Genomic DNA, 25,469 nt, shown 5'->3' with positions numbered 1-25,469 from the left:
CAGCCCGGGATGGGCCAGCCCTGGTCTGGCGGGGCCGATCCGAAGGCGAGGGCGGCGCGCAGGCCAGGCCTGCCGGGCGGGCGGCCCGGGGGTTGAGGTAGAAGTGGGCGCGGAGGAAGGGGCAGAGCCAAGGCGGTGGGTGGAGCGGCGAGGGGGGCGGAGGCTGGGCCGCGGCGGGCGAGCGGAGCGGTGCGCCTGTCCGGAGCTCAGCGGTGGCGCCGGAGGAGGCTGCGGCGGCGGCGGCGGGCCCGGAGGAGCGTCCGGAGGTGGCGGACGAGGCGCCGGGCGCCCCCATGGGCGGGTGTGTGGGCGCCCAGCACGACTCCTCGGGCAGCCTCAACGAGAACTCGGAGGGCACCGGAGGTAGGTGAGCGCCAGGGGGCAGCCTCGGCCCCCCATTGTTCCCGGCCAGGCCCGGCCACCTGTCCCAACCTCCGCGGGCCGCGCCGCCGGGCCCCCGCGCCCCTTTGTCATTCCCTCTTCCACGTCATTCCCCGCGCTCCCCTTCGGCTGCCCCGCCGGACGCGGGGGTCGCCCCTTCCCGCCCCAGCCCCGAAGAAAAGTCCTCTGAGCGTCGGGGACGTAGCCCTCGGCCTCGCCGACCGCCCCGCTTGGCTCGGGTAAGTCGGACCCGAAGCTGCCCTTCTGGCCAGCTCACTCCCTCTCCAGCCCGTTTAATTATTGAGGAACAGGATGGTGGCGCCGGGGTTGCAGAAAAGCGAATTGATGGCGGGGGGAGGGAGCCCATCCTCCGATGGGCCCCGCCACATCTCTCCGCACCCTTCCTCGTTCAGTTGAGTTGTCTGGTCTCAGCTTTCCTGAGTTTCAGATGACAGCTGCCCAGGTTGATACCAATTTGGCCATTTAAACCTGCGAGTTTCTGGAGCTTGGCTGGGGAAGTCTCCAGTGGCCGCAGGCATTGTATTAAGGAGGGGAGGGGAAACAGTCTTCCCGGGTAAAACGTGGCCTCTTGCTACGGCTTGGGGGTGTTGGGCCGGTGTGCTGTCGGAGTGGGCTAGTCAAATTCCGATCTGTCTTACGTAGAAGGAAAATATGTAGGATAAAAGTACAAATGCGGTTGGAGTCTGACTTACCCAGTACGATCAGTACTTTAAAAGTTTTCTAACACTGGAACGCACTTCTACTTTATAGTAAAAGTGTGCTGAGGATAGGTATTTTAATTCAATCAGTAGTAGTTGTAGTATGGCAATATAATAATAAAATTAATTCTACCTTTATTTAAGTGACCTTTGGTTAAGTCCATTCTGTAGAATGTTTTAGTTGAAAACAGCCTTTAGGCAAAGATGACAGTATTGGTTTGATTTTGACCTAATATTAGCTGTCTTAAAATGTGGATGTTTGTAAATTTTTTAATTGTTTAGGTATGGGAGGGTTTACAACTTTTTCTTAGCATACTAACATTTAGACCAGTTGCTTGCCCTGTCACTTAAGCTCTCTTCACAAACCATGTACACCTAACTTTTGGCTGATGGATTTCCTGGATTACATGATTTTTAGCCATGCTACTTTATTAAAATCCGTGGGTATCCTGTATGACTAAATCCGGGGTAAATAACGCAGTGAAAGTTGTTTTGAAAAAGTCCACAAAAATGCTACTTTATAGTGTATTTCATGTCGTAGCATTATTACTGGAACTTTGAGATCCTCAGCTACAACAAGCAGTAAGATCAAAAGGGCATGATTTAAAACAGCCTTGGGTTAAGGTCAAATTGGGGATCAGAATGAATCTGCCTCTAATTGTGGTGATCATGAATGGTTCTGAAGTATATTAGTATTTGTTATAGCTAGTGTTTAGTTTAAATTAAATTTTTCACACTCATTTTAATATTATCATAAGCATTTTGCTCTTCTCCCTAATGCATGTGGACTAATTTAAGCCTTTTGGTAGTGTGGCTTATGACCAGATAGGCATTATTAATATGGACTTTAAAAAGCTTGAAATCTTAGCTTTGGGTAATTTGTTACCAGTGGTATCCAGTTAGATAGATACAGTATCAGTTTCTTTGAGGACTGAGTTCACTGGACCATAAGCTGGCTATGCATAAAGTTTAGGAAAAGGAACATCAACCACCAAACTTTCTCTTTTTTTTCCATTCTGTTGCCAGGCTGGAGTGCAGTGGCTCACTGCAGCCTCTGCCTCCTGGGTTCAAGCGATTCTCCTGCCTCAGCCTGGCAAATAGCTGGGACTACAGGCGGGCACCACCACACCCAGTTAATTTTTTTTTTTTTTTTTTTTGACAGAGTCTTACTCTGTCACCAGGCTGGAGTGCAGTGGCATGATCTCGGCTAACTGTAACCTCCACCTCCTGGATTCAAGCAGTTCTGCCTCAGCCTCCTGAGCAGCTGAGATTACAGGCTTGTGCCACCACGCCCAGCCAATTTTTTGTATTTTTTTGTAGAGATGGGGTTTCACCCTGTTGGCCAGGATGGTCTTGATCTTCTGACCTCGTGATCTGCCCATCTTGCCTCCCAAAGTGCTGGGATTACAGGCATGGGCCACTACACCTGGCCTAATTTTTGTATTTTTAGTAGAGATGGGTTTCACCGTGTTGGCTGGGATGGTCTCGATCTCTTGACGTCGTGATCTGCCTGCCTCGGCCTCCCAAAGTGCTGGGATTTACAGGTGAGAACCACCGCACCTGGCTGGCCAAACTTATTTTCTACTGGAGAGGGAGCATGGGCCCTAATGTAACTGGGGTTGGGGATGAGGCTCTTGGGTTAAAAGGATTATTTCTGGAATTTGGTTATGGACGCTTTTATTCTCCATTATTTTGATGATAATTAAGAGTTAATTGTGGTTTGATGAAACTAGCTCAGGTGTGTTACAGGTCAACATGTGAAAAAAAATTATCGCTTATTAAGTAGATTTTTATTGGGAAGGGAAAGACTTTTTCCTAAGGGTGTTGGCACTTATCCCTAGATTTTTTTTTTGTTGTTGTTGTTGTTGTTGAGACGGAGTTTCGCTCTTGTTACCCAGGCTGGAGTGCAATGGCGCGATCTCGGCTCACCGCAACCTCCGCCTTCTGGGTTCAGGCAATTCTGCCTCAGCCTCCTGAGTAGCTGGGATTACAGGCACGCACCACTGTGCCCAGCTAATTTTTTTGTATTTTTAGTAGAGACAGGGTTTCACCATGTTGACCAGGATGGTCTCGATCTCTTGACCTCGTGATCCACCCGCCTCGGACTCCCAAAGTGCTGGGATTACAGGCGTGAGCCACCGCGCCCAGCCATCCCTAGCTTTTCAAACATACCGTGGTAGTGACTTAGGTGTGGGGAAGGGGTGGCGTAGGTTTTATTTCTTGAGGCAGGTTCTTGCTTTGTTGCCCAGGCTGTGCAGTTGCCCAATCACAGCTCACTGCAGCCTTGACCTCCCAGGTACAAGTGATCCTCCTACCTCAGTCTCCCAAGTAACTGAGAACACAAGGTTCATGCTACTACACCTGGCTAATTTTTTAAAAAAATTTTAGTAGAGATGAGTTTTGCCATGTTTTTTAATCTGAATGTATTGGGTTATGAAAATTGTTTTATCAACACGGAGTCTTCACATGCTTCTTAGGACAGATTTAAACTTTTCGTGACAGATTTAATTACGTTCACCAACCAGGCGAGGTGGCTCATTCCTGTAATCCCAGCACTTTGGGATGCTGAGGCAGGAGGATTGCTTGAGCCCAGGAGTTGGAGACCAGCCCAGACAACATAGTGAGACTCTGACTTTAAAAAAATAAACAAAATAGGCCGGGCGTGGTGGCTCATGCCTGTAATCCAAGCACTTTGGAGGCCAAGGTGGGCGGATCATCTGAGGTCAGGAGTTCAAGACCAGCCTGACCAACATGGTGAAACCCCGTCTTTTTCTTAAAAATAAATAAATACATAAATAAACAAAATGATTACATTCACAGTGTTGTGCAAACATCACCATTTTAGAATAGCTTGACCCTTTCTAAATATCAGCCAGCCTTAGTGTTAAAAAAAAAAAAAAAAGCTTAAAAAAAACTTTTTACCATTTGAAATACTATACTTTCCTTTTTCCCTCTGAATTCCTTTCTTATGTATGCAAGTAATTATGTGTATATCAATAAAAGCTTCCTCACTGGGTGTATTACTTCTTTGAAGGAATTTGGGAAATTTTTGTAAGAGACTATAGAATATGGAAGTAGCTTAATTCACATTATAAGATTTGTGTTATCTATTGTTTTGGAATTATTTGTTGTATTTTCCTCTGGCATATACCTTGCCTAGAATTTAGTTCTTGAGTTTCAGCTACTTAGGCTTTTTTTTTTTTAAAAAAAAAAAAAAAAGAAATAGTATTTTTATATTTTGTTATTGAGACAGGGTTTCGCTCTGTCACCCAGGCTGAAGTACTGTGGCGTGATCATAAATCACTGCAGCCTTGAACTCCTGGGCTCAAGCAGTCCTCTTGAGTAGTTGGGCTACCTTTTTTTTTTTTGAGATGGAGTCTCGTTCTGTCACCCAGGCTAGAGTGTAGTGACTTAATCTCCCCTCGCTGTAGCCTCAGCCTCCCAGATTCAAGCAATTCTCCTACCTCAGCCTCCAGAGGAGCTGGGATTACAGGTGCCCACCACCACGCCCAGCTAATTTTTTTGTATTTTTGGTAGAGATGGGGTTTCACCATCTTGGCCAGGCTGGTCTTTTGAACTCCTGGCCTTTAAATGATCCACTCACCTCTGCTTCTCAAAGTGTTGGGATTACAGATGTGAGCCACTGTGCCAGGCCTGCTTTTTTTTTTTTTTTTTTTAAATGCTTGCTTTTAATCAAGGCAGGTATGTCATAGAAGTTATGTAAGTTAACAGTTCTAAGCTTCCATGCTCCTAGAATTTCCCATTGTTTTGACTTTTTTTTTGAGACAGAGTTTCACTCTTGTTGCCCAGGCTGGAGAGTATCTCAGCTCACTGCAACTTCTGCCTCCCGGGTTCAAGCAATTCTCCTGCTTCAGCCTCCCAAGTAGATGAGTTTACAGGCACGTACCACCATGCCCGGCTAATTTCATATTTTTAGTAGAGGGAGTTTTATCATGTTGATCAGGCTGGTCTTGAACTCCTGACCTCAAGTGATCCACCCACCTTGGCCTCTCAAAGTGCTGACATTACACATGTAAGATACCTTGCCTGGCCTGTTTTGACATTTTTAGACATATTCTGTATGATTCTCCACCTTATTTATAATGACATTGTGATGCTGGGGTTGGCACTTAGGACCTCTGGACAAGACTTCTGCCATAGCATTTGCTAAGGAGTCAAATCCTTCATGATTTTTAAAAACAAGTATGTGGGCAGAAAACCCAATAAAATTGTATTAATTGAAGACAACCAACAAGCTTGTCTTTGTTCACCTCTTTAATGAAAGTAATAGTGATATACAAAGTAACTTCTCACTTTCTGAGTGTGTCATTTATTTTGTACATTCAGTGATATCCTAAGAGAACTGACCATGTGGTCACAAGTTTCCAGGTTTACAGAGGATAACTGAATGCTGGACACTCATTTATTTCTCTTTTTTTTTTTTTTTGAGATGGAGTTTTGCTCTTATTGCCCAGGCTGGAGTGCAGTGGAGCGATCTCAACTTACCACAACCTTCGCCTCCCATGTTCAAGTGATTCTCCTGCCTCAGCCTCCCGAGTAGCTTGGCTTACAGGCATGCGCCACCGTGCCCAGCTAATTTGTGTTTTTAGTAGAGATGGGGTTTCTCCATGTTGGTCAGGCTGGTTTTGAAATCCCACCCCAGGTAATCCACCCGCCTCGGCCTCCCAAAGTGCTGAGATTATAGGTGTGAGCCACTACACCTGGCCTGGACATTTCATTTCTTTAGCCTCTATTCCAGAATGTCTTGAGGACATCATGGAGTTCTTTCAGATACCCATTTATAGCAGCCTTACAGACACCTACTCAGTAAGTAACAATGGTTTTTGAATAGCATCTACCATTTATCCAGTATTTATTATATAACAGGTCCTGTCCTAAGTGATTAAGTTCTTTCATTTAGTCTTCAACAACCCTGTGAAGTGGTTAATATTTCTGTTTCATAGACAAAGATTGAAGCCCAGAACAATTACTAGGTTAGTGCAAAAATAATTTTGGTCCTTGCCATTACTTTTAATGGCAAAAATGGCAATTACTTTTGCATCAACCTTTAATAACTTGCTCAACATCACATAGCTTATAACTGGCAGTCAGAGCTGAAACCCAGGGCTGCTATAAAGAATACCAGTTTTCTGTTTTTCCCTAGTTTAATAATTTTTTTTTAACTGTGGCAAAATTGGCCTGGTCCAGTGGCTCATGCCTGTAATTCCGGCACATTGGAAGGCCAAGACAGGCAGATCACCTGAGGTCAGGAGTTCAAGACCAGCCTGGCCAACATGGAGAAACTCCATCTCTACTAAAAATACAAAAATTAACCCTGCATAGTGGCAGGTGCCTGTAATCCCAGCTACTCAGGAGTCTGAGGCAGGAGAATCACTTGAACTCGGGAGGCTGAGGTTGCAGTGAGCCAAGATGGTGCCAGTGCACTCCAACCAGGGCAACAGGGCAATACTAAATAACTAAATAAATAAAAATAAAATTGTGGCAAAACATATAACAGAATTGCCATTTCAACCATTTTGAATGTATAATTCAGTGGCATTGATTATATTCACAATGTTACATGGTCATATAAGTAGAATCATATAATATTTGCCCTTTTGTTTGTGTTTTATTTAATTTGTATAATGTCTCTCAGGTTCATCTTCTTGTAGCGTGTATTGGTACTCTATTTTTTTTTTTTTTTTTTGGCTAAATAATTTTCTATTGTATGTATATACCACTTTTTTTCCCCCAAGATGGAGTCTCATTCTGTCACCCAGGCTAGAGTGCAGCGGTGTGATCTTTGCCCACTGCAACCCCTGCCTCCCAATTTCAAGAGATTCTCCTGGCTTGGCCTGCTGAGTAGCTGGGATTGCAGGCATGCACCACCACGCCTGGCTGATTTTTTTTGTATTTGTAGTAGAGACAGGGTTTCACCACATTGACCAGGCTGATCTCGAACTCCTGCCCATGTATATACCACATTTCGTTTATCCATTCATCTGTTGATGGACATTTGGGCTGCTTCTGCATTTTGGTGTGAATAATGCAGCTCTGAACTTTGGTGTACAGGTATCTGTTTTCAGTCTCTGTTTCCAGTTCTTTCAGCTGTATAGGAGTGGAATTGATCGGTCATACAGTAATTCTATGTTTACCTTTGTGAGGAGCTACCAGATTATTTTCTACCACTTATTCTTACCAGAAATGTGTGATGGTTCCAGTTTTGCTATATTTTCACCATCACTTGTTATAATCATTTTTAAAATTATAGCAATTCTGAAGTACTGTCTTGTAGTTTCAATTTGCATTTTCCTGGTGAGTAGTGATGTTGAACATCTTTTCCTCTTTTCATGTCCATTTGTATATCTTCCCTGGAGAAATGTCTGTTTATGTCCTTTGCCTTTTTTTTGAGTTGTTTAGCTTTTTTTTTTTTAATTCTGGATATTGAACTCTTATGAAATACATAATTTGCAGATATTTTCTCCCATTCTGTGAGTTGTCTTTTCATTCTCTTGGTGGTGGTATTTCATGTACAAGAGTTTGTAATTTTTTTTTTTTTTTAAGGCAGAGTCTTTGTCACCCATGCTCGAGTGCAGTGGCATGATCATGGCTTACTGCAGCCTCAACCTCCTGGGCTCAACCAAGCCTCCTGGTTCAGCCTCCTGAGTAATTGAGACCACAGGTATGCAGGACCACAGCCAGCTAGTTTTTAAATATTTTATAGAGACGGGGTCTTTCTGTGTTGTTAAGACTGGTCTCAAAACGACCAGACTTAAGTGATCCTCCCTCCTTGACCTCCCAAAATGCTGGGATTACAGATATGAGCCACTGTGCATCATCACCTAAAGTTGTAATTTTAATGATGTCCAGTTTATCTATTTTTTCTTCTTTCGCTTGTGCTTTAGTTTCAGTTTTAAAGTAACCTTTCACTGATGTATTCAGAATAGATCTATAGACAATAATTCGCAAATCTTAACAGCTAACATTTGCTTTCTCAACGAGGAGTAAAAAATTGTTTTATTTCCTCTGATCTGATGAAAGTTGACAGTTAGGTTAACAGCATAGCTAAAAAGAAAAAAGTTAACAAAAGTAATTCATAAACATACTTCATCTTCTTTCTGTTCCCTTTTTTTTTTTTGGAGACAGAGACTTACTCTGTCACCCAGGCTAGAATACAGTGGCATGATCTTGGCTCACTGCAATCTCTGCCTCCCTAGTTGAAGTGATTTTCCTGCCTCAGCCTCCCAAGTAGCTGGGATTACAGGTGTGCACCACCATGCCTGGCTGATTTTTGTATGTTTAGTAGAGACAGGGTTTCACCATGTTGGCCAGACTGGTCTCGAACTCCTGACCTCAAGTGATTCACCCGCCTCGGCCTCCCAAAGTGCTGGGATTACAGGTGTGAGCCACTGTGCCCAGCCATTTGTTCCCTTTTTCTGTCTTCTCCCTTCCCTCCCTCCCTTCTCTTCCCTTTCCCTTCCTTCCCTCTTTCCTTCCCTCCCTTTCTTTGTCTCTGCACCCCAATAAGGAACCTTAAAGATGAAAGCACTTGTCCTAAGAGAACATAGTGCAACTGGCCCACATGTATGGGGTCAGAAGGATTGGGGGACTGATCTTCACCACAGTTGATTCTCTAACTCAGTTTGTAAACTGATAGTACATGAGTCACATCCAGTCAACAAACCTGCTTTATTTGGCCTGTATGATGTTTTTAAAAATCAAGCATATTAGGATATAATTTACATATAAGATAGATTTTTAAGTGTACAGTTTAGTGAGTTAAGAAGATATGTATACATCCATATAACCACCACCTCAATCAAGGTAGAGAAACTTTCCTCATCTGGGAGCTCTCCGTGCCACTTCCCAGTCCATTCTCCTTCGCCCCACCCCTCCTGCCCCAGCTCGGCAGCAATTGCTGCTTGGACATCTACCACCCCAGCTCAGTCTTGCCTGAACTTAATGGAAATTGACCCTAGAGTACTCTTTGTGCCTGGCTTCTGTCACTCAACATAAGGTCTGTCATCTGTGTTACATGCCTCATTGTTTCTTTTTATTGCTAAGTATTATTCCACTGTGTGAAAATGCCACAATTATTTTTTCTTAACTTTTCTTTTAGATGAGCAGGCAGGAAGATGGGCAGGGGAGAGGGAGTGGGGAAGATAGTAGGGAGAGAAGGGGGTGGGAAAGAAGACAAGGGAAGAGGTGGATAGGCAGGGGAGAGGGAGTGGGGAAGAAGAATGTGGTGTGATAGAAGATGGAGCGGGGAGAGGGAGTGGGGCAGACAAGCATAAGACGGAAGTTGGGGGGAAGATGGGGGAAAATGGGTGGGCAGGAAGATGAGCCTGGGAGAGCAAGTGGGGAAGAAGGTGAGCGGTTGTGGCCCTAATTCATCTTTTTGCAGGGGGCTGGGGAGCAGGGTCTTACTTTGTCACCTAGGCTGGAGTGCAGAGGCACAATCACAGCTCACTTCAACCTTGACCTCTGAGGTTCAAGTGATCTTCCCATCTCAGTCCCCCAAATAACTAGGACTATAGGCCTGTGCTGCCACACTTGGCTAATTTTTTGTATTTTTTTGTAGAGATGGAGTTTCACCATGTTGTTCAGGCTGGTCTCAAACTCCTGAGCTCAAGCAGTCTGTCTGCCTTGGCCTCCCAAAGTATTAGATTACAGACGTGAGCTACCATGCCCCGCTTTCATCTTCTTTTTTTTTTTTTTGGAGATGAAATCTCACCATGTTGCGCAGGCTGGAGTGCAGTGGTTTAATCTCGGCTCACTGTAACCTTCGCAACCTCCGCCTCCCAGGTTCAGGTGATTCTCCTGCTTCAGCCACCTGAGTAGCTGGAGTTAGAGGTGTGCGCCACCACACCCAGCTAATTTTTATATTTTCAGTAGAGACGAGGTTTCAGCATGTTGGCCGGGCCCGTCTTGAACTCCTGACCTTGTTATTCACCCGCCTTGGCTTCCCAAAGTGCTGGGATTACAGGCATGAGCCACCAAGTGCTGGGATTACCAGTGCGCGCCACTGTACCTGGCCCATCTTCTTGAGAGATGATGGCTGCACTTTCTGGGGGAGTATTTTACAGTCAACAAGCATTGAGTACCACAATATGCTCAACATTTTATTGGTCACTGTGGTCTGGAAAAGAGAAGTCATGATGCTATTTCTTGAGCATGTCACAATCCCTTTTAAGGAAAGCATAATGTGCACATGTGAAGCAACTATAAAACATTATATAAACAGATAATACCATAGCATAGCTGTGCAAGTGCTGAGGGAATAAAGGAAGACAAAGTGGTAGCAGAGAAGCTATTTAAAAGTGATCAGAATATTCACCTGGATCATCCCAATTAAAAAAAAGTGATCAGGATAAACTAGTTTTTTAAAGACATGTTTTTAGTTGGGCGTGATGGCTCATGCCTGTAATCCTAGCACTTTGGGAGGTTGAGGCTTGATCCTAGGAGTTTGAGACCAGCCTGCGTAACAAAGTGAGACCCTCATCTCTACCAAAAAAAAAAAAAGATTATCCAAGCATGGTGGTGTGTGCCTATGGTCCCAACTACACAGGAGTCTGAGATGGGAGGATTGCTTGAGCTCAGGAGTTCAAGGATGCAGTGAGCCATGTTTTCTGTGCCACTCCACTCCAGACTGGGTGGCAGAGCAAGACCCTGTCTCAAAAAAAAGAAAAGATATGTTCTTCATAGACTGATAGAACATACCAGATGGAAGAATGACTATGAAGCAAAGCTTGGAAGTGGTTGTAAATAATACATGCATGGGTAGTGGTTGTTAAAGTAGCTGCTTTGGCTTAAGCAGAGTGTGTGAGAGAAAATGATGGAGAAACTGGACAGGTATTGAGTAGGATGTTACTGTGAAGTCCTGAAGAGAAGAGGTTATCATCTAATGAAGAGAGTGTACTGACTGCTAAATATCATTCGAACCACTAGTTATGTGCTAGTTACTGGGATTACAACAGAGGGAAAAAAATCTCTGCCCTCAAAGGAATTTACAGTCTACACTTTGATGCTCAAAGTGTCTCTGGACCAGGAATATTGGCATCACTTGGGAGGGAGCATATTAGAAACTCAGAACCTCAGACCCCACCTCAGACCTACAGAATCTGCATTTTCACAAGATTCTCAAGTGATTTCCTATTTACATTAATGTTTGAGATGCATTGGTGTAGGATTGTCTAAAGTAGGAAGAGACTAGGATGAGGAACCCATCAGGGAAAAAAATGGCATGAGTTGGTGATTTATTGGATGTAGGGATACAGAAGAGAAAAGGAGAAGTAAAGTAATACCATGTTAATGAAGCTGAGTGACCAGGAATATTAAGTTAGCTTGGCAGGTTTGAAGGAATAAGAAAGATGTCTGGGGAATGCCCTGGTTTAGCATTCAGTATATGTTAAGATATAGATGACAGAAGAATGTTTAAGTAGAGTCACCAGTTAGTATGGTACAGAAATTTAGATATGGAACTCCTAGATGCTTACAGCTTATGATTGTGGATTTTGGGATCAGCTGGGGTAAGTTGACTGAAGGTGTAAAAGTGAGTGACTGCTAATAAGTAAATGAAAGGGGGCCAGGCATGGTGGCTCATGCCTGTAATCCCAGCACTTTGGGAGGCCGAGGTGGGTGGATCACGAGGTCAAGAGATCGAGACCATCCTGGTCAACATGGTGAAACCCCGTCTCTACTAAAAATACAAAAAATTAGCTGGGCATGGTGGCACGTGCTTGTAATCCCAGCTACTCAGGAGGCTGAGGCAGGAGAATTGCCTGAACCCAGGAGGTGGAGGTTGCGGTGAGCCGAGATCGCGCCATTGCACTCCAGCCTGGGTAACAAAAGCGAAACTCTGTCTCAAAAAAAAAAAAAAAAAAAAAAAAAAGTAAATGAAAGGAGGAAAATACTAAGAATTGAGTCGAGAGTTTCATAAAGGATGAAGAAATAAGAAAATTACCTCTAATGAGGCCTGACATGTAGTAAGTAGGTACTTCGTATACTGAATTTTGTTGAATTGGGAAACAGGACAGCAGGTCTCTGCTTGTGAAACTAATCTTGTTGTATTTAGAACAGATCATTCTTGTAGTTTCAGAAAATAATTTGGTTTAGTAACTTGGTTCTAGCTGTGGCATGATAGTTTGGCTGTGTTCACAGCCAAATCTCATCTTGAATTGTAGTTTCCATCATCCCCATATGTCATGAGAGGGACGCAGTGGGAGGTAATTAAATCATGGGGGCGGTTACCTCCATTCTGTTCTTGTGATAGTGAGTAAGTTCTCACAAGATCTGATGGTTTTATAAGGGGCTTTTCCCCCTTTTGCTCGGCACTTCTTCCTGCTGCCATGTGAAGAAGGACGTGTTTGCTGCCCCTTCCACCATTATTGTAAGTTTCCTGAGACCTCCCCAGCCCTGCAGAACTGAGTCAATTAAACCTCTTTCCTTTATAAATTACCTAGTCGTGGGCAGTTCTTTATAGTAGCATGAGAACGGACTAATACATGGTGTTTGCAAAAAATCTAGCTATAGTTTGTTACTCATATCCTAAAATAAGGTAGACTTCTTGGGTATATAATCCCAGACTATACCAGTAGCCCTTTTGGGGTTGGTGTGGTTCAGGACAAACACAATCTCTGTAAGACTCTTCTTCACCAAGAATGTTGTATGTACTTCTTTCTTCTTTTTTTTTTCTTTTTTTTGACATGGAGTTTCACTCTTGTTGCAGAGGCTGTAGTGTAATGGCGTGATCTTGGCTCACTGCAACCTTCGCCTCCCCTGTTCAAGTGATTCTCCTGTCTCAGCCTCCAGAGTAGCTGGGATTACAGGCGCATGCCATCATGCCTGGCTAATTTTTGTATTTTTAGCAGAGACGGGGTTTCATCATATTGGTCAGGCTGGTTTCGAACTCCTGACCTCAGGTGATCAGCCTGCCTCGGCCTCCCAAAGTGCCGGGATTACAAGCGTGAGCCACCGTGCCAAGCTTGCTTTCTTATGTATTTTCAGTGTCCATTATATTCTACACATCATCTAACTGGTTTATTGAATTTTCTTATGCTTCTAATCTTTGGGTTATGCCTATAGTAAAGAGTACAGTGGCCAAGTGCAGTGGTTCACGTCTCACGTCTGTAATCCCAGTGCTTTGGGAGGCTGAGGCGGGTGGATCACAAGGTCAAGAGATCGAGACCATCCTGGCCAACATGGTGAAACCCCGTCTCTACTAAAATTACAAAAATTAGTTGGGCGTGGTGGGGTGCAGCTATAGTCCCAGCTGCTTGGGAGGCTGAGGCAGGAGAATCGCTGGAACCTGGGAGGCAGAGGTTGAGTGAGCTGAGGTCTCGCCACGGCACTCCAGCCTGGCAACAGAGTGAAACTCTGTCTCAACAACAACAACAAGAGTAAAGCAAAATTGAGAATGAGGAGGACTGAAGATTCAGTCTACTTTTATCCCAAGTGTGACAGTGGAAGTAAAAATCCTTCATATTTTCTGGATTAGTGACTTCCGGGGCTTTATGAGAGAGGTGCCTAAAATTTCATACCTCTTTGGCAAGAGACTTTTAGTAGGCATTTACTTGATACAAAGCAGAAGATGGCAAATTTTACTAGGAGGAGTGGAGCTGTGGGGAGAGGACCAAAAGGAAAATGGGCAGCAAGAAGATGTAGGCTGGAAATACAGTGGTAATCTGGATAGGCAGGTCTGGCAGGTATGAGAACTTAATATATAGGTCAAGGAAGCTACAGTCAGAAAATATTGGATATGGGGAGAGCTGAGTCCTCTTAGGGAAAAGTTTTAGCAGTAGAGTTTACATTAAAAACTGACATGGGCCATTGTAGCTGCTTCTTGATCATCTGCATTCCATTGGGCTAGTCCCACTCCATTTTAAGTTTTCTATCAAATAAAAGATTGGAATTTATGTTGGAAGGCATTTTTAAAGAATTTTGCAGTGGACATTAAGTGAGGATTTTTTTCATCTCTAAATTTATTTAGGAATTAGTTATTAGTGCTGTATGGTTTTTTTTGTTGTTTTTTTTTTGGTTTTTTTTTTTTTTTTTCTTTTTTTAAGAGATGGGGTTTCACCATGTTGGCCAGGCTGGTCTCAAACTCCTGACCTCAAGCAATCCACCTGCCTCAGCCTCCCAAAGTGCTGGGATTACAGGCGTGTGCCACCGCACCTGGCCATTAGTGCTGTATCTTATGTACAGAAGCTTTAATCCGTTAGACATCATAGCAATTGTTATTCTTCTGACTTTTGATAGCCCTAGTCTATAATGCCCCCTCTTTGGACAGATTTTAATAGATGGATTTTATTTTTAAATCTGCCTGTTTTTCTTACTGTATATGCAAAGCTTTGGCAGTACCTTGTTAGTAGTACTTTACCCAGGTGAGTCCTCTAATGAGAATGATTATTGAGTATTAAATCACTAGTAATAACAATTTTTTGCCTTTACATAGATGAATTAATTCTATCTCTTGTGGCTTTTGACCAAAACACATTCTTATCCTGTTGCAGGAATACATCAGGTTGATTTAGTTTAAGCAACATGATCAAATTAATTGGACATGATCAATTTGCTGATTTAGTGATTTTCATTTTTCCTTACTGCAGACCACCTGACTGGTTATCGTCATTTGAAGGGCCACTGCACCTGATTCTTCCCATGCCCCTCTTCAACCCTCCCATCTTTCTGCTTCTGCTTATCTGGCAGTACTAGGCTGCCAGCAAGCTTTTCTTGAGTCACTGGTGATTCAAGGAAGATAGAACCTTACTAATGCGTATGTACTTAAAGATGCCTGTGTGTTGGCCAAGAGCAATCAGCATGTATTTGTCTTGCATCAGCTACTTTGACGTGCCGTCAGCAAGAATCAAGTTTGGTTTTTAATATATCCATATATTGAGCTGAGAGGTTAAATACTGCTGAGTGTACATTGGGTGTTGTGATGCCATATTTTTGCATGTTTGCAATGAAACTTAGGAGTTTCCGTTATTGCTTTGTTTTCTGAAATGGAATTTCTGTTGAAGTTAGACATCTAAGAAAAATAAAATATTTACATGTGAAAGCCATTGTAAATGAATTTCACTTGAGTGTGGAGTCATAATTATATTTACATTTGCTCAAAACTTGACTGAGTAATGAATTAATGACTTTTAGGCTTTTCTGATTGAGTTCGTACCCTCAAAGGAAAACCTTTATTTTTTTGCATTTATTATAGTGGGCTTTTAGGTATAAGCAAGGTCAGGTTATTTCTTTGCATTGGTTCAGACAGTTTCTATGCTTGTGGGCTATGTGATAAGACTATCAAAGGGGTGTAGTAACAAATAGTTCAGTTCATTTAGTTACGAATCTGCCTTCAACTTAAGGCAACCACTTTATTTCTTAAGTGAGTTAAGATGCTTCTTCCTGAAATGTTAAAAAAAAAAATAGCCTTCATTATTCCAATGCCCAGCACTTGAAGCTAGCTGTAATTAGAGATATAAATAAGGCCTGATCTGTGATATTAAGTACCTTATGGTCTACTGGAGGAATCACACATCCAAGTAGAACTTAGGTAAAGTTCAAAAAGTCTCTACAGCAATGAATACTGTATTATGTAAGTTCAAGGAGGAGTGGGGAGCAGGGTCAGAAAGCATGACTAAACAGTGATATATATAAGAAGTTGGTCTTGAAAGAGGATTAGATGAAGAAAAGGCAGAGAAGGGCATTCTGTATGCAGAGGAAATTACTTGTACCGAGATATGAAAAAACATGACATTTAGCGGGGATTGCCAAGAAGCTTGTAGAGAAGATGGGTGAAATGTGAAGTTATTAAGATATGTTATTAGATTTGGGAAGGCATGATTGCCATAATCAGTAGACCAAGTTGTGAGAAAATATTATAGGTGATATTAGTTAAGTGGTTTAAAATTTTTGTTTTTGTGCTTCTAACAGACTAATTCCCATGTAATGTTGCATTTTGCAAGGTTATTTTATGTAAAATTCTGATGTACTAGGTTATTATAGTCTACCAGATTTTTATTCTGTTACAGTTTTAATGCTAGAGGTTGGACACCCCTAATCCAGAATTTGAAATGCTCCAAAATCCAAAACTTGTTGAGTGCCATCATAACTAGTGCCCAGAGGATTTCAGGTCTTCAGATTAGGGATGCTTACTTAGTATGTGTGCTGCAAGTATTCAAATCTGAAAAAATCTAAAATTCAAAATACTTCTAGTTTCAGAACTTTTGAATAAGAGCTACTCAATCCGTATTATCACAGATTAAGCATAAGAAATGTATTTAAATTGAAAAAGAAAATTAGCCAGGCTTGGTGGTGGCTGTGCTTCTAGTCCCAGCTACTCATGAGGCTGAGGTGGGAGGATCTGTTTGAGCTCATGAGTTCAAGGCTGCAATGATCTGTGATCATGCACTCCAGCCTGGGTGACAGAGCAAGACCCTGACTCAAAAAAAAAAAAAAAAAAGAAATGTGTTTAACTTTTTTTTTTTTGATATAGAGTCACTCTTGTCTTGTCACCCAGGCTGGAGTGCAATGGCATGATCACTCACCGCAACCTCCTCCTGGGTTCAAGCGATTCTTCTGCCTCAGCCTCCTGAGTAGCTAAGATTACAGGCATGCATCACCACACCTGGCTAATTTTGTATTTTTAGTAGAGACAGGTTTTTTCCATGTTGGTCAGGCTGGTCTCGAACTCCTGACCGCAAGTGATCTGCCCACTTTGGCCTCCCAAAATGCTGGGATTGCAGGCATGAGTCACTGCGCCTGGCCTGTGTTCAGCCTTTTTTACATGCACATATATATGTTTGTTACAGAATCAGTCTGTGTCTCTTAGGTCCCAATTCTCTTTTTTTTTGAGACGGAGTTTCGCTCTTTTTACCCAGGCTGGAGTGCAATGGCGCGATCTCGGCTCACCGCAACCTCCGCCTCCTGGGTTCAGGCAATTCTCCTGCCTCAGCCTCCTGAGTAGCTGGGATTACAGGCACACGCCACCATGCCCAGCTAATTTTTTGTATTTTTAGTAGAGACAGGGTCTCACCATGTTGACCAGGACGGTCTCGATCTCTTGACCTTGTGATCCACCTGCCATGGCCTCCCAAAGTGCTGGGATTACAGGCGTGAGCTACCGCGCCCGGCAGGTCCCAATTTTCTGGCATATGGAAAGAGTTTGGTCTGAGATTCTTCAGACTGCTTGGAGTTTTTTTTTTTTTTTTTTTTTTTTTGAGACAGAGTTCACTCTCGTCACCCAGGCTGGCTGGAGTGAAATGGTGTGATCTTGGCTCACTACAACCTCCACCTCCTGGATTCAGTCGATTCTCCTGCCTCAGCCTCCCGAGTAACTGGGATTACAGGTGCCCACTACCACATCTGGCTAATTTTTGTATATTTAGTAGAGACGGGGTTTCACCATGTTGGCCAGGCTGGTCTTGAATGCCTGACCTTGTGATCCGCCTGCGCTGGACTCCCAAAGTGCTGGGATTACAGGCATGAGCCACCACGTTCTGCCTGCTTGGGTTTTAATCTTGTTATGAAAAGAGGCCTCCAGTAACTATGTTTGACTCAATTTCTTTCATTGTTGAGAGGGAGTGGTTGGATTAGATCATCTTTACCAAGGTTACATCTAATTCTTTTTTCAAATTATTTATTTTTTATTTTTTTGAGACAGGGCCTCACTTTGTTGCCCAGACTGGAGTGCAGTGGTGCAATCTCGGCTTACCACAACCTCTTCTTCCCAGGATCAAGTGATTCTCCTGCCTCAGCCTCCCAAGGAGCTAGGATTACAGGCGCATGCCAATACTGCCCAGCTAATTTTTCTATTTTTAGTAGAAATGGGGTTTCACCCTGTCAGCTAAGCTGATATCCAACTCCTAACCTCAAATGATCCACCCGCCTCAGCCTCCCAAAGTGCTGCGATTTACAGGTATGAGCCACCTTGCCCCACCCAAACTTTTTAAATGACAATTTTCAAACATACTGAAAAGTTGGAAGGCTTTAGTACAGAAATACTTGAACGCCTGTCACCTATATTAAACAAATGATATTTTGTCAAATTTTCTTTATATATCTTTTTTTGATGTATATCTCTTATTTTTTTGCGCCTGTTTGAAAGTGTGAGTATAGACATCATGATACTTCATGAATCTCTTAAAAATAAAGCTGTCCTACGTAACATCAGTATCATTATCACTGCTAAGAAAGATTATTATATCTTCATGTCCTCTGAGAGCTAGTCCATAGTCTAAATCCCTTAATTATCCCCAAAATGTCTTTTATACCTGGGTTTTTTCCCTCAAAATCAGATCTTATCAGCATTTAGACATTGTGTTTGTCACTACAGTCTTTTAAAATCTGGAACTCTTCCTCTTCTTCCCTATGACATTTTCTTTTTTGTTTTGAGATGTAGTCTCACTCTGTCACCCAGGCTGGAGAGTGACATAGTCTTGGCTCACTGCAACCTCTGCCTCCCGGTTTCAAGCAATTCTCTTGTGTCAGCCTCCCAAGTAGCTGGGAAATACAGGCGCATGCCACCATGCTGGCTAATTTTTTTGTGTTTTTTGATGGAGATGGGGTTTTAAAATGTTGGCCAGGCTGGTCTTGAACTCTTGATCTCAAATGATCCACCTGCCTCAGCCTCCCAGAATGCTGGGATTACAAGCGTGAGCTGCCGTGCCGGCCAACATTTACTTTTTGAAGAGTCTTATAGAATATACCACAATCTGGATTTGTCTGAATGTGGCCCTGTGTCATTTAATGTATGCTGTAGCCCCTGTGTTTTTCCTGGAAATTAGGTAGATTTAATTCTACAGAGGATGGTGTAACTATTTTCCAGGCTACAGTAGATCCACACTCTTCCCACTTCTCCTCTTCTGTGTTCCAACTAGGATAATCTTTCATTACTGACCAACTCTGAGGCTTTTTCTCATTTTTCTACTCAGAAATAATCCTGCCATTTTCTGAACTTCTTTAGTACTATTCTTATAGTACTTATCTTCCCCACTCCTATTTGAAAAAAAAAAAAACTTCTATCATGGCTATTTTTATACATCACTTATCTTCTCAGGATGTAAGCTACGTTGGACCTGGGGCAGAGACTGGTTCTCTCATAATGCTTTAGGCTCAATTATCATTTGTGTGGAACACATCTTTGACTTTATAATGGCATTAGAGAGAAAATAATATTCTCCTAGTAGAAGCCTTTCTTAGTTCTAGAACGGGAGCTTTGTTAAATAGGACCATATAGTGTAATGAAAAGATCTGGGAGTCAGAAGAACCCTTGAGTGCTAGTTCCACTCACCCTCCATTTCTTTATGACCTTAAATAAGTCAGTTGACTTGCCAGTTTTCATTTTTAAGTATGTTAGATGAAATCAGTAGATTCAGACGTTAACATGGAGTCTTCTGTTGATCTCTATTTATCTGTCATTGAACGTAGGCTTAGCATTTGATTTCTTTATATTTTGTTTTGATGGTATGGAATCAATAAATTCCTGATACATGAAATTTTCTTAAACATGATTTAGAGTCTCATAAAGTAATGTAGGAGATTTTAAGTTTGAATCACCAATATCATCAGCTGTACTCAGAAGTTAAACATATTATGTCAAGTAGTGTTATAACTTGTTATATTTTCTCTGAGTATTGTTTATTTACTTTATGTTGATGAGAGCATATACTGAGCCAGATGCATTTGAGCTTGCTGTGACATTTAGTGGAACCTAGACATTCATGTATTGTGTTAGTGTGCTCACTTGTACAGTTTTATGGGACTGGATGTATACATGCCTGTATTAACAAAAGACATCATGCAGACCTGTGGTTTTCCCAATCAGTAACACATTTGCAAGAAGTTTCCTAAATTTCATATATGCATAAAGATGGCAAGAGAAGCTTCATTCCTATTTCTTTACAATCATTTTGACCCGGTAGCATTAGCTAACATGTCTCATGATGGTCTTCATGTTAGAAACTTAATATTTGTGGAACTTTTTATTATAGTTCTTTAAAATAGCAAAAATATGTTTTACAGAGTAATCTCAGTTGTGTTTATGGATCTCTGAAGCAGGTGTGTGTTTCGTTCTCTTGGGTTCTTTGGAACCACTTTAAAAAATCTATGGTAAGATCCTAGGGAAATCTTTTTTTTTTTTTTAAAAAAAGAGAGGCTCTTACTCTGTTACCTAGGCTGGTGGTGTGATCAAAGCTCACTGGAACCTTAAACTCCTGGGCAGTCAAGCAATCCTCCTGCCTCAGTCAGCCTCTGGGGTAACTAGGACGGTAGGCACACAGCACTGCATCTGGCTGATTTCTAAATTTTTTGTATAGATGGTGTCTTGCTTTGTTGTCTAGGTTGATCTTGAAGTCCTGGCTTTGGGTGATCTGCCCTGCCTGGGCCTCCAGAGTGTTGGGATCATGGGCATGAGCCACTGCAGCCAGCCAACTTTTGGCTGCTTAATGTACTGTAAGTGAAGTTGTTTATTTATGATGTGAACCTTACCTCTTAGCCTGTTCGAAGCTGAATATGCAACATAGCACTATTAGGCTTACTCTCTCTATCTCTCACCTGGCGTTACTTTTCTCCTTCCTCTCTCAGGCGTAAAATACTGCATCTCTGCCTACTATTGGAGCCAAGTTATTTTATGTTTAACTATAGAAAATTCAGACAGGAAATACTTCGTGGAAAAGGGGCCGTTGGATGGGATGTGTTTGACAGTTTGTCTGTGGCTTGTGAAGTAGGAACCAGAATCAGATGTCATGCTGAGAAGGACCTGGTAGGTAAAGTCTGGTGTCTGCTCTGCTGTGTTTTTAAAAATCTGACTGTTGCTTATGAGAATGGATTAGATTCAGATGAAACAAGTGGGATGCCGATGCAGTCTTTACATCAAGTGGCTCATGCACAGCTTCTTCCCATTTCAGGGCTTTTGTGCTGTTACTTTTACTTGGAATCTAAACAATATGTGGTACTGGCCAGACACGGTGGCTTACGCCTATAATCCCAGCACTTTAGATGGCTGAGGCAGGAGGATCACGAGGTCAGGAGTTCAAGACCAGCCTGGCCAACATGTTGAAACCCCATCTCTACTAAAAACACAAAAATTAGCTGGACATGGTGGCACAAGCCTATAATCCCAGCTACTCCAGAGGCTAAGGCAGGAGAATTGCTTGAACCGGGAGGCGGAGGTTGCAGTAAGCCAAGATCACACCATTACACTCCAGCCTGGGTGACAGAGCAAGACTCTGTCTCAAAAAAACAATGTATGGACAGTTCTTAAAACTAGTATGCCTCTCCCCCATGCTTTAAAAAATTTGCTTTTAGAAATTTGTTTACTTACGTACTTCCCATCTTCCCCAGAATACTGTAAGCACTGTGAGGGCAAGGACTTTGTCTGATTTGTTCTTTACTATATCCCTGGTATCTGATATAGTGCCTAGTACATCTGCAGTAGATAGTTGCTGCTTGAGTAAATAAGTGAAATAATGAATAGACGGTTGTGGCTCTTTTATCATTTAGAAAATGAAAAGTTTACTATTTGCTTTAATTACTTCTTTTTTTGTGGAATTATTTTATTACTGACTGGTTCCTTAGTTGTACAGAAGCCTATTATCTTTAGAGAGACTCTTCATAGTAATTAACTTGGATAGATTCTTATTTGCCTGGTGAAAGGCAGTGATCTAATTTGCTTGTTAAGAGCTCCCTACTTATTTTCTGTTTGTGTATTTTATTCTGTCATCCTTAGCAAACCTAGTGGTGTCTTGACTTGCTTTAGATGTGAACAGAGGGTTAATTGCATGTATAGCCTATTCAGCCCAGTGGAATTAGGTTGCCCTTGGGCTGATCTGTGCTTATGTTGAATGAAGCAGAAATTCAGGCTTCATGTGCAGCCTATACTGAGTACTGTATAAATAGGAAGTAACTGCAACAACCTTTAAAAATTCTCTGAATTTTTAAAATTTGTTTTATTTTCATTTGTTTTTCGAGACGGGGTCTCCATCTGTCTCCCAGGCTGGAATGCAGTGGCACAACCACAGCTCACTGCAGCCTTGACCTCCTGGGCTCAAGCCATCCTCTCACCTCAGCCTCCTGAGTGGCTGGGACTACAGGCACATGCCAGTATACCTGGCTAATTTGGTCTCCAATTCCTGGGCTCACATGATCCTCTTCTCTTGGCCTCCTAAAGTACTGGGATTACAAGCATGAGCCGCTGTGCCCAGCCCCTTGGGTTGTTTTATTTTTTTTGTTTTTTATTTTTATTTTTTGAGATGGAGTCTCACTCTGTTGCCCAGGCTAGAGTGCAGTGGCGCAATCTTGGCTCACTGCATCCTATGCCTCCTGAGGCTGAGGCAGGGTTCAAGTGATTTTCCTGCCTTAGCCTCTTGAGTAGTTGGAATTACAGCCACCCGCCACCATGCCCAGCTATTTTTTTTGTATTTTTAGTGAGATGAGGTCTCAAGATTGGCCAGGCTGGTCTCAAAACACCTGACCTCGTGATCCACCCGCCTCAGCCTCCCAAAGTTCTGGGATTACAAGTGTGAGCCACTGCACCAGACCAGGTTGTTTTATTTTAAGCAGACATTTTAGAGGATGCTGGAGGAGGAGGGGAAGTATCTGAGGACAAGTTATCGTTAGTACTGATTTTTAGAATTCTTGTTGAGGCTGCAGTAAGCCGTGATGGAGCCACTGCATTCCAGCCTGGGTGACAGGCTGTTTCAAAAACAAAAAAAGTAAATAAAATACTAAGACTAACTTCACTTCAGGGGTCAGAACTATTCATCCTTTATCTTTTTATTCGAAATCACATTTCACTATATAAAAATTAGAGCCAGGTGTGTTGTTGCGCACTGTAGTCTCAGCTACTCTGGAAGCTGAGATGCGAGGAGTGCTTCAGCCCAGCCTGGGCAACATGGCAAGATTCCATCTCAAAATTACACACACACATGTTCACACACGAGCATTGTATCTTGGGGGGAATTTATTACTCAACTATTTAAATATAACTTTATATAGCATACAATTTAAACTTTATAACATATGTTTATGCCTTTATAATACATGCTTTATATTATGAGATGTTTAGTAATACAGATATATTTTACAATTTTTGTCCTATTTTTACTTATGAAAGTCTTGGCTGGGCATGGTAGCTCACACCTGTAAGCCCAGCACTTTGGGAGGCCAAGGTGGGCAGATCACAATGTCAGGATTTCGAGACCAGCCTGGACAACATGGTGAAACTGTCTCTTCTAAAAATACAAAAATTGGCTAGGCATGGTGGTGTGCGCCTGTAGTCCCAGCTACTTGGGAGGCTGAGGCAAGAGAATCACTTGAACCTGGGAGGCGGAGGTTGCAGTGAGCTGAGATTGTATCACTGCACTCTAGCCTGGTGACAGAGCGAGACTCCATCTCAAAAAAAAAAAAAGGTCTTCCTTCCCAATTCTTATTTTCACAAGTGTACACTGAATACACCTAATGACATACTTAAACTTGTATATAAGTATCTCAACAGTGATTTATAAGTAATGGGTATATAATAAAATACTATTGAGGTTGGATGCTGTGACTCACACTTATAATTCTAGCACTTTGGGAGGCTGAGGTAAGCGGAATTCTTGAGCTCAGGAGTTCAAGACCAGACTGGGCAACATGGCGAAACCCTGTCTGTACAAAAAATCCAAAAAGATTAGCTGGGTGTGGTGGCATGCATTTGTAGTCCCAGCTTCTTGTGGGGGTGAGGTGGGAGGATTGCTTGAGCCAGGGAGGTTGTGGCTGCAGTGAGCCACCAAGATGATGCCACTGCACTTCACCCTAGGTAACAGAGCAAGACCCTGTCTCAAAAAACAAATAAAACTAGTTGAATGTATGTGAGTGTATCTTATTGAAGTTATTAATAGCTTTTCAGTTGTTTAAGGTTCATAAATTAACAAATGTGAAAAGAACTGTGATTGTTAATGATACTTTTTTTATTTTGAAATGGAGTCTCGCTCTGTCACCCAGGCTGGAGGGCAGTGGTATGATCTTGACTCACTGCAGCCTCTGCCTCCTGGGTTCAAGCAATTCTCCTGCTTCATCCTCCCAAGTGACTGGGACTACAGGCATGTGCCACCATGCCCGGGTAATTTTTTTGTATTTTTAGTAGAGATGGGGTTTCGCCTTGTTGGTCAGGCTGGCCTCCAACTCCTGACTTCAAGTGGTCCGTCCACCTTGACATCCCGAAGTGCTGGGATTACAGGTGTGAGCCACTATGCTTGGTTGTTAATGATACATTTTATTGTATATTTTTATTTTTAAAGAATCGATACACATTTTCTTGATTTTGTGTGTGTGTGTGTTTTCTTTTTAGATGGAGTCTTGCTCTGTTGCTCAGGCTAGAGTACAGTGGTGAGATGCTGACTCATTGCAACCTCCGCCTCCCGAGTTCAAGTGCTTCTCCTGCCTTAGCCTCCTGAGTAGCTGGGATTACAGGTGTGCATCACCATGCCCAGCTAATTTTTTGTATTTTTAGTAGAGATGGGGTTTCACCATGTTGGCCAGGCTGATCTCAAACTCCTGAGATCTCAAAACTCAAGTGATCCACCTGCCTCGGCCTCCCACAGTGCTGGGATTACAAGTGTCAGCCACCGCTCCCAACCACATTTTCTTGATTCTTCAAAAGGCCCTTTGACTTTAATGAAGACTGATGATAATATTGCCATCTTACAGTGGAGGAAACTGAGGCACAGGTCCTCAGTTCTGATTTTGATTTGAAAGAAAAATAAAAAGAGTAGCCAAAAGTGTAAGCTTTGTCTTCCGTTGTCTAGTTCAGTATTCTCTCCACAGATGATGGGGATTTTGGTTGGCTTTTCTTTCCTTGCATTAGAAGCGTATGTGAGCAAGGCCAGGCATGGTGGCGCATGTTTGTAATCCCAGCACTTTAGGAGGCCGAAGCAGGTGGATCAGTTGAGGTCAGGAATTTGAGTCCAGCCTGGCCAACATGGCAAAATCCATCTCTATTAATAATACAAAAATTAGCCAGGCATGGAGGCGCATTCCTGTAATCCCAGCTGCTAAGGAGGCTGAGGCACAAGAACTGCTTGAATCTGGGAGGCAGAGGTTGCAGTGAGCTGAAATCGTGCCAGTGCATTCCAGCCTGGGTGACAAAGCGAGACTCTGTCTCAAAAAAAAAAAAAAAAATTGTGTATGTCAGTGTTTTCCTTCATGACAGTAAACACAGTTATTACCTAACTGGATCAAATAGGAAAAAAGTCATAATCCTGCTCATCTTCCCTTGTGCCCCTTTACTTGGTTATATTCTTTCTTGTCATTGCCGTTGCCTCTTATCCCAAGCTGAATGTTTTCAGCTTAAAACTCAGTTCAAACTTGACTTGAATTTAGCAGTTGAACTGTGTG

The 25,469-nt window shown here is 42.6% G+C and overlaps 1 protein-coding gene across 2 annotated transcripts in view; it reads left to right on the top strand.

Moving 5' to 3' along the window:
- Positions 1-278: 278 nt before the first annotated feature.
- The window catches only part of UBTD2 (ubiquitin domain containing 2), an 80,670-nt gene continuing 55,479 nt past the window's right edge, over positions 279-25,469 (top strand). Inside the window, exon 1 of one of the 2 annotated variants that reach the window (XM_012461139.3) lies at positions 279-363. In XM_012461139.3, the coding sequence (XP_012316562.1) occupies positions 294-363 (70 nt within the window). In that variant the 5' untranslated portion in view covers positions 279-293. Of the gene's footprint in view, positions 364-17,588; positions 18,013-25,469 lie in introns of those variants that run through there. The other variant, XM_064376558.1, reaches the window with a different exon arrangement.

Source organism: Aotus nancymaae, unplaced genomic scaffold (assembly GCF_030222135.1).
Source record: "Aotus nancymaae isolate 86718 unplaced genomic scaffold, 86718_ANA_hifiasm-v0.15.2.pri h1tg000015l_1, whole genome shotgun sequence".
Taxonomy (NCBI): domain Eukaryota; kingdom Metazoa; phylum Chordata; class Mammalia; order Primates; family Aotidae; genus Aotus; species Aotus nancymaae.
Note: the sequence above shows the minus strand (reverse complement) of the source record. Positions and strands in the feature narration are given on the sequence as shown.